The sequence below is a fragment of the Myotis daubentonii genome, chromosome 13, assembly GCF_963259705.1.
Source record: "Myotis daubentonii chromosome 13, mMyoDau2.1, whole genome shotgun sequence".
NCBI lineage: Eukaryota > Metazoa > Chordata > Mammalia > Chiroptera > Vespertilionidae > Myotis > Myotis daubentonii.
Genome location: NC_081852.1, coordinates 4,801,117 through 4,810,889, shown reverse-complemented (window position 1 = coordinate 4,810,889; position 9,773 = coordinate 4,801,117). Strand labels below are relative to the sequence as shown.

The 9,773-nt window shown below is 50.5% G+C and overlaps 1 protein-coding gene across 4 annotated transcripts in view; it reads right to left on the bottom strand.

The window, feature by feature from the left end:
* Positions 1 to 774: 774 nt before the first annotated feature.
* Positions 775 to 9,773, bottom strand: part of LDB3 (LIM domain binding 3) — a 57,452-nt gene continuing 48,453 nt past the window's right edge. For all 4 annotated transcript variants that reach the window (XM_059662039.1, XM_059662044.1, XM_059662040.1 and 1 more), the window contains 2 exons: positions 7,172 to 7,287; positions 775 to 3,304 (listed from right to left, as the gene is read on the bottom strand). In XM_059662039.1, coding sequence (XP_059518022.1) covers positions 3,215 to 3,304; positions 7,172 to 7,287 — 206 coding nt within the window. In that variant the 3' untranslated portion in view covers positions 775 to 3,214. The remainder of the gene's footprint in view (positions 3,305 to 7,171; positions 7,288 to 9,773) is intronic.

Below are 9,773 nucleotides of genomic sequence, written 5' to 3'. Positions count from 1 at the left end.
CCCAGTGTCACGTGGGTAGGATTAGATCAGCCTTGCTATAAGCCTGGTTTACCATGTCCAAGTCCATGTTTCTTCTCTTGCTCCCACTGCATCCCCGGCTGGTGTATCCTGGGAAACCGTTCTCTTCTGGGCCTCAGCCCCTCCTCACTCCACCCGCCCCATCTGGAGGATGTCCAGGTGATCTGAGGTCCTTCCCCAAATTTCAATGCCTCCCTCACAGATTTTAAGAACTGCTATAGCTTTAAAAAGTACTAAAATAATGAGATTTTCTTTCTACTTGTAATTGCATATCTCTTTCAAAATATGATTTAGATACTCAAAAGTAAATTATAAAAAATGTCCTTTCTTTTCAAGTAATGCCTAGAAACAGAGTACCTTGGAAAAGATTTGGTTTTGTTAAGCACAGGACCCTCAGAAAGGTCTTTTTGTTCTTAATGTCATGAGAGGATTTTTCTCTGAGCTTATTTCAAAACTAAAGATATGGAAGAAAATATAGCAACTTTTTAAGATATGAAGCCATGTAGAGCAGAATAAAAATAAATATGAAATATTTAACCACCAAGTAGCTAGATAAATAAACCTTTCCAAAAGAAAGGCCAGGCTGGGCTTCATTTACCTGGAAACCACTTTGCGAGCGTGTGTGCTCCTCACCGGGAGGCTGCCTCGGGCCACGGGCCAGCACCGCGGCCTGGCCTGTTGCATCGTCCGGCTTCTTTGGTGGCCATATAGAGAACCCTGCTTTCAGTGTCTCATGAAACACTTTACACAGAAAACTGTTTTTGTGGTCTTTTGGGAGTTTTATTTTGCTAAAAAGTAGAATTCACATGGCAAGAAAAATCAAAACAAAAACCATGCCAAATAGTTTTGTGCACACTTCTAACACACTACATTCCACTTCTGAAATCTTAAAATTAAAAAAGAAATCCCAAAGCAAAAGTATCTGTGTTGAAAAGTTAACATTAGAAAAGCTAGGTTCCTAACCCCAACACTGCAAGCCCAAGTCACTCTGTTGCAAAGAGTCAATGTTTATAAATGTTAAATAAATGTGAACAATACGGGGACAGAAACTGCAGATCCAAAGTGTACTCTACACCATGAACTATTAAAAATTGTGTTTGGTGTTGTAGGCCATCCATGATGTTAAGCTGAAATAGATACGGCCTTCACACTGAGGCGATACAAACTTACAAACACGAAGAAACCCTGTTCAAAGCTACTCCTTTCCCTGCTGCCCTAAAAAACATTTTGTTTTGGGCTCTGATAAATAAGAGTTCCTCAGAATCTCCACTAGCTCTGAGCTGTAGAAACACCGATCCAATAAAGGACTATGACGTTCTCCTTTGAGATATTTCACTTTTCAGTGATCACACACTTTTTGATCATCACCTGTGCGGTGTGTGTGTGTGTGTGTACCATTTTAAAAGATATTTTTGAGAACAATTCTAGGAACTTTTTCCTTCCCTCATGACCAGGCCCTGATAATGTAATAGTTTTGTTTTATTTTGCTTTGTTTTGTTTTAGAGAAAGCTGCCTAGAGCCTTTCTGTACAGTCTGCAACCTCCTTGTCCCTGTGCCTTTGAACTTTCCAAAAATAACAGAATGTCCAAGGCACTTTGCAGCTCCTGCAGAACCTGCAGAACCTGCAGGCTCTCCTGCGCCTGGCTCTCTCGCAGCCCCTCGCTGAACAGGGCCTGGTGGGAGCTCACTCATGCACCCCCTGATGCTCCCTGGGGGCTGGGGGTTACCCTGGGAATGAGACATGGGCTTCCTGCGAGGGACACACCTAGCTGCTTCCCTCTCTTGGGAGAAGGGACATATTCGGTAGAAAGTCCCTGGAAGCTGTGCTCAGAAGTGTAACGCACTCGTATGAAAGGTTTCGAGTGTGCAGAGAGGCCCACACGGGCAGGGGTGGGGGGGGGAGCGCTAAGCGTCCTGCACATGAGAGAAGCCTCCACTCCAACCGCGCGTGTCGCTGCCCAGAGGGGAGACCAGGCGCCGGTTCCAACTCAGCACAAGCTCCCAGATGCCTGCTCAACGCTAGCTAGTACTGCTATTTTAAAGAAGTTTAAAGGCCCAAGTCTATTTTAATAAATATTTATAAACAATTGCTTGATCAACCCAGCTCAAACATTTTCAAAACCTGAGCCCCAGTGGCCATGATGAGTGTCAGTCCCTCTTCCTTCCAGCACCCGCGCGCGGGCCGGTGCTGGTGGGAGGCCTGCCTTCCGACTGACGCTGGCAGAGGGGGCCTCCCGCCGCCCCGAGTGTGGGCAGCCCCCGCCCACCCGCCACCCAGTTCCATCGCCGCCCCTCTCCTTCCCGCTGGCGGGCCGCCGGGCTTCGGGGCCGCCGGGGGCGGGGCTTCGGGGCCGCCGGGGGCGGGGCTTCGGGGCCGCCGGGGGCGGGGCTTCGGGGCCGCCGGGGGCGGGGCGGCGGGCCCCAGCCTCACACACACAAGGCCAGACCGAACCGGGCGGCTTTCAGTCTCTCCCGCGCGGTAAAGCGAAGCCGGGAAAACCCGGTCACTTTCCCGTCGCGACTTGTAAAGGAGCTAAGCGTCTGGGACGTCGCGGCCTCCGACTGAGAGCGGAGCTGCAGAACCGCCTCTGGCTGGGAGGGTGGGGGCGAGGGGGGAGGGGGTCTGGGGGAGCGGGGAGGGAGGACCTGGCCCTGCGAGGCGGGGCTCCCTGACCGCGCTCCTTCCAGGTCTGAGGTCTGAGGCCTGAGGTCCGAGCCGCACCAGCCAGGACGCCGCCTCCTCCCCGCAGGGAGGCCTCCCCGCGCCCCCTGGGCTCCGCGGACCCCCGCCCCGTGAGGACACCCGCCCCGTCGGCACGTGGCGCTGCCAGCCCGGAGCCCGGAGCCCGGAGCCCGGAGCCCGGAGCCCGGCCTTGGAGCCTCCTCCGCCCGCTCGCCTGGCGCTGGTGGCCCGGGCCGTGCATCGCTGGGGAAAGTTAAAGTTACTTTTTGTTTTTCACTTTTGAGTTCCCAGGATGCGGTCCTAAACGTCCGAGGTGCAAGTCCAGTCTGGGGTTAATTACTACTTTGGCTTAGGAACCTCCATTTGGCTTCTAGTCTGAACTAGGCAAATGCACAATCTGTGCAGAGAAGGACTAAGTTACACTCAGGAGCGCTCGGTGCTTCCCTCTCCATCCGTCAGGGTCTCCGTTCCTCCAGCAGCAGCGGCGGCGGCCCGCCTGCCCCGCCCGGGCTCCTACACGTTGATGGCGTGCGCGTGCTTCTTGCACAGGGGTTTGTCCTTCTTGGAGTAGAACGGCTGCCCCTCCAGATTCACATGGCAGACCTGGGACAGAAAACAGACCGGGTGACACAGGCCGCGTGCAGGCCCGAGTGGGGCGGGGGGGGGGGGGGGCACCCGCCAAAGGTTTGTCACCCCTTTAGGGAAAGCGCTGTCCCGGGCAGAGGGGGAGGCAGCAGCCCTTTCTCCCACCTCCAAGCCTTAACTGCGGAAGCAGACTCGCTGGGTTAAACTATATGAACTGAAGACTTCCTGAGAGGAACATGGAGTAAAACTCAAATTAAATTAAATTAATGGAATAGAGAAATATGCATGCTGAAGACCCGTTGGCACTATCCAAAAATTAACAAGGAACCAATACTAGTTCATACGTCAATATCCACAGAGATGGCTAACATCTAAAAAAGTACCGTTAGTAAACTAGCAAACACGCCAGAAAATTATCCTCACTCGCAATGAAAGGAATAAGCTCCACAAACACCACTAGAGAACTCTCACTTTAGTAAAATAAAAAACCAAACAAAGCCCTCAGTAGCTTGTCACCTGTAAGCTTACATACCTCTAGCCAGAGTGAAAGAAAGTAAGAGTCCCCACCGCTGCCCTGGCCAGTGTGGCTCAGTGGATAGAGCGTCAGCCTGTGGACCAAAAGGTCCCGGGTTCGATTCCCGTCAAGGGCATGTACCTTGGTTGCAGGCTCCCTGGCCTGGGCCCTGATCAGGGCTCATGCAGGAGGCAACCAATCCATGTGTTTCTCTCACATCGGTGTTTCTGTTTTTCCCTCTCTCTTCCACTCTCCCGAAAAATCAATGGGAAAATATCCTTGGGCGAGGATTAACAAAATTCAAAAACAAAACAGACAAAAAAAGTCGGCACTGCCCTATGGGACCCGGCCTGCGTGTGGCAGGTGTACCTGAGAGAAGAACTCTGAGGAAGGGAAGGGATGGCACCGAGTCGGGTTCTGTGTGCGTTACACCATGAAGGCCGGATGACTGAGAGACTTATGCACATTGTTTGGCAAAGAGCCCGCCTCGTGTTATAGATGTAAGAATGTCCAAACCTGAGAGAAGCTTTATAAAAATGTATTTGAGCCAAACAGAAGATACAACTGGAAGCAAGATCTCAACAGACTTGGAAAAATGCTTCCAGCCCTCCCAGCTTTTAGACTACCAATGTGTAGGCTGGCCCTGGGTGAGCAATAATGCAATGAGTCAGAGTCAGCTGGGAAGCCACATTGGCTGGGATTGGCCCAGCCTCAGAGAGGGCGCTGAGGGTCCCTAACGGGGAGTAGAACTGGGGCCACACCCAGGACGCTAACATTGGGTAAAGAAATGCAGGGGGAGTTCCCACATTTGGGGAGGCATTAGGATGGGGCAATCACCCTACGGGGTCAGTGAGCGTGTGTCCACGCCAAGAGAGTTGGAAAGAAAAGCGGCATCGTGAGGGCCCCGTGTGCAAAGCCCTGATGTCACCCTTAGGGTCCCACAGACCTGCCAGTGGGCTCTGGAAGACATGACCTGAAAGTGTCTGAAAACATCCCAGGCGGATGCAGTCATGTTGAGCGTAACCAGGCACCTGTGTGGCCTCCAGCTGCTGATGACAGTTTGGAGCCAAGTCCAAGAAGGTGGCACTCAAGATCCAACTGGAGACAGGTTTCATGGAGACAGAAAGGCAGCTCTGGAGTGGGTTGGCCAGGGGAAGCCTGCCAACCCTGCCTGGCCTGCGACAGTGCTGGCCACTGGTGAGAACTCTGGGATGAGTCAGGCTGGACAAGGAGTTGGGGGGACTGAAGACCAAAGATGAGGCAGGGCCAGAACCTCAGAGGTGGCTCCTTATGAGATGAGGCTGAGAACAGGATTTGTCATAACAAGGTTGTGCTCAGTGTCTTGGGCCAGGAGGCTGCAGGCAGGATGCATGGTGGCTTCGTGGTGGAGGGGGTCTCCAGCCTACTCAGCACCGGCACAGCCGGGATGGCCGCTCCCCAGGTCCGGGGTCTAGGAGCATCGAGCCTGGCTAGGAAGGAGTGGTGGCCATGACCAGTGCCGGCTATAGAGTGGAAGGCGATGAAATAGGCCGGTGCAGCAGCCTCAGCACTGCCCACGAAGTTATGCCACCAGCGTCCCCTCCTGTTACCCACGCTGGTGAGGAAGGGCCAGAAACCCACTACACATGGAGGAAACGAGGGGCCAGGAAGACATCCTTCCCCCAGGAAGGTAGGACCCAAATTCTTTCCCTGGAACTCAAGTGCCAAAGGCAGACAGGGGCTGAGCCCTTCCCCTGACCCACGCTGCCTTTTCTGAGCCTTCGTTCTATGTGCGTGGGACTTCAGCAATGCTGTCTGTGCGGCTGTGAATTGCTGGTTTGTGCAGCTTTGCTTTCCTTCAAGATTCTAAATTCCCTGAGGGGGAAGTTCTGGAATGCTCTTGCGCTCCCAGACCCGGCCATTGGAATTAGTCTGAAGGGTGTGCTCTCCTGAGATATGACTGCGGGAAACACCATCAACTGGGAGAGCTAGTCCTGGTCTTCCTTTCTTGCTGTGGTTTTTTTTTAAGTTAAAAGAAAAATATATGCTCATTAAAAGTGATTTGGAAAGAGAACCAAGAAAACCCTCAAAGTTTTCCAATAGAAAGATTGTTTTCCAAAAATTCAAGCCATGTTCCATTTTGATAAACCCTAACAGGACGGAGTGCCACACAGGGCTCGTTGCGGGAGGACATGGTGATTCTCCACAGGATGGGATCTGCCTGGTTCCTTTGGGCGGGTCCTTTGGGCAGAGCTATGGATCTCTCACACTTGACCAGAACTTAGCTGTAATCTCAGTCTGAACAGCCCTAAGCTTTGCTGCTTCTTTGGTTCTCCCTCTGGGACTTGTGCTTGTGATCATGCCTCTCAGCCAAACACAGCGAGCTCAAGGGAGCAGACCCCGCTCACGTCTGCCACGGCTCCCTCTCCATGCAACGCAGACCTCGCCTCAGCCTGCCTAGGAGAGGCCTCTGTGCCACTGTCTCCCTGGACCTCCTCCAAGTCTCCTGGGTTCTTGCAGAAGTTGGGTAATCAGACGTGTAGGCAGCATCTTAGAATCAGACAAGCCACAGCTGGAGTGTAAGGGTCAGAGAGCCATATTCTGTGCCTTGCTGAACTGGGGACAACCCCAAAGTCAGCATATTTATATCATTGTCCCCCTTCTCTTTGGAGTGCAGGCCCTGATGTATTTAAAAGACTATAAAAGGCAACTAGAGAATGTGTTCAAAGATCTGGAAAATCAGTGTCTCTCCCATTCCCCACCCCCCATTTCATTTGTTGAAGTCTCAACCCCCAATCTCCCTGATCAAAATGACCGGGCTGTCTAGCAGAAATACATCACACATGGTTAATAGTTAATCTAGGGCTTATCTCCTGGCAACTACACATCAAGAAGAAGACCATTTAGAAAAATGAAATGATATTCAATCCTACTTTCTAAAGGTTGTATCAAAAGAAACTTTATCTCAGCTTTTTTAGGATTAGTCAATAAGCTCCAATCTATCGATCCTAATGAAAATTTGCGGGGGGGAACTCTTGAATCACTTCATCATATCTGAAACAACTTACAACTATAGGAAGCATCTGCCTCCTTTAAATCTCAGCGTAAGCCACTGCTCTCACCTACTAAGAACAACGCTGGTGAGGCAGGTGCTGGGCTCTCTGTTGTCCCTAAGGAAATGGAGAGCAACAAAGCCATCCTGGTTAATAAAAATTACTAGTAATAAAACTTTGTTCAACTGTGACATATCAAGGCATCATGGTATTTGCCAGCTTTTATAAACAATCAGAATATTAGAAGGCCAGAGTTGGAAGGATGTAGAGTGTGGGTCTGGCCCTCTAGGTCCCTCCTGCCCCTTCTCAGAAAGCCAGAACCCCATGCTGAAAACATACTGCACAAATGAAGCAGGTGTCGTGCCAGGTGTGACCCAGGGCTTCGATGAACTTGTCACCAGCCTCCACAGGGAAATCGCAGCCGTGGCACTTGGTGCTGAACAGAGTGATGTAGTCTGAAACGAAAGGCAGAGTGAGGACCAGCAGCCAGCCGCGAGGAGGAGTGTCCCGGCCAGTGCCAGCCAACCCCCGGCCAGGGCCAGGGCAGTGGGGGAAACCCAACAGGTTACTTGTCATCTTGCAGACGAAACACTCAGTTACAAGATTTGTTTTTTCCTTTTCCATTAAGAACTGGAATCGTGCAGGCTGAGGCTTAGTTAGCACCCTGGGCCTGCTTGACTTGCGAGCACTTTCTCAAACTCTCATTCACTTTCTGCAGCTGAGCTTCTCCTCCGTCTCTGTCCTCTCTTAGAGCCAGGCAGGCAGTCACAGAAAAAGGAAAAAATTTCTCAGCAACTCTGCTTATTTCGGAAGAATGAGAGCCCTTAACATTTTTAATAGCTATAGACTATTCTTTGCTTGGTCATTCTTCTGTAATTGGGCATTTGTTTTAATAGCAAATTTTCACTACTGGAAACAATAATTGAGCTACTTTGTTGGGACATGTACCCTTCCCCCCGCCCCCCAACCTCCCCCGCCCCCGCCACCGCCAAGAAGATAATAACAAATATTATTTTTATAATGCTTTATAGTTTACCAAGCATTCTCAGTAGATGACACTATTTACTGATATCTCAGTGTCAAAGTCTTTGTACTCCCAGCTCAGTGCCTGGCACACATATGTGTTGAATGAATGAGTGAATGGATGAATCAATGAATCAATAAATCAATGAATGAAGTTAACCTTTGTGAAATCCCTCGAAGACTGAACTATCATTGTTTTTCTGTTTGGTTTGGTTTGACTTTGTGGCTTAGGAAACGGGATCAAAGAGGGAAGGGCCTCGCCAGAGTCCAGGGCTGAGACCCCAGGGCCAGGCCCTGTGCACCTCGGCCACAGGAGCCGGGCTCTGGGACCGGGCAGCAGACCCACTGCGCACTGGGGCACTCTCCCAGGTTCTCTAGAAACCCCTGACGGCTGCTACGAAGCCTTGTTTCCCCAGAGCTGTCTCCACAGCGCTGCCCCTTGGCTTTTCCTTTCGGCGGCTTTCTGGACAGTAGCCTGGGGACAGTAGCCATGGGGGTTATGACTTTGGGTTCTGAAGAAAGAGTGAGCCGGGTTCAAATCCCAGCTTTATTAAGGAATTGTTCAAACCTGAGGTAAGTTGCCTGACCTCTCAGTGCCTCTACTTTCTCATCTATATAGTGGGAATAATTACAGCACCTAACTCGTGGCGTTGTTATAAGAATAAGTAAGATCGTGTATGTGAAGGACTTGGCACAAAGCCTCAAAATGTTGGCTCTAATTTTGAGTGTCTTTGTGAGTGATGAGGAGGGGAGGGAACTGGTCCCGCTGTTAGTCCGCGGTTAGGGCTTCTCTGCATGTCTTGTTTGACCTTCACAGCAGCTCTGAGAACAGCATGATTCCCATGTTAACGACCAGGAGTCCGGCTGCAGGGGTTCCGTCACACAGTGGAGGAGCACGGTGGACTGGCCCCGTCCATGACTGCCGGCTGCCTCCAGCGACGCTCTGCCACTGGGCTTTGGTAAGTTCCATCTCTTGCATATTCTCCAATGTACAGTTTCCCTTTTGGGGTTTAATTTAGTTTGACGTGCAAATGCTTTTACATATATTGCAGTCTGTCAACCTTGCTTCTGACCAAACATTTAATTTGTTCAGTAGACAGAAATCTATCACCACACCAGGACTAGGAGAACACTATTCTGCTTCCTTCAGGAACACAGCAGGTTATGGTTCACTCTCTGCACTGTAGGAAGTTATCAATGTGGGATGAGAAACAGGGCTATAGGCCACCATCTCCAAACCCTGCACCCACTCCTAACTTCTCTCTTCTTACTCCTTGTTGGCCTCCAGATGCCCTGGGCTCTGTCCTCCACCTCCACGCCTCTGCATGGACCAGGACCAGGCTTGGAACACCCGCCTCACTTTGTCTGCCTGGACCCCTGACATTCTTTGGGCCATGCCTTCCTTCTGGGGAGTCATCATCCCCAAACCCACCAAGAAATATGAGATGGCCTTCTGGAGGCTTCTCCTGGATTTCCCTTCCTATTCACTCACTCACTCATTCATTCATTCATCTCTTAACTGTCCACTGATGTGTTGGCATCTCATAGGTGATGGGTCTTCTTGAGGTGTTTGAGCGCAGAGCTCCCCCGCCCCATGCTCAGCATTTTGCACAGGAACTGGCACACATTTGATGGATAAATGGTTCAAAAAAACCATATTAAAAAGTAATTCCTTCTCTTATGAAACCAATGATTTTTCATAGATTAATCTCTTAAAATGGCTTGATTTTATTTTTGAGGTGTTTAGTCTATACAAGCCGTGGGCAAACTACGGCCCGTGGGCCGGATCCGGCCCATTTGAAATGAATAAAACTAAAAAAAAAAAAAAAAAAAAAAAAAGACCGTACCCTTTTATGTAATGATGTTTACTTTGAATTTATATTAGTTCACACAAACACTCCATCCATGCTTTTGTTCC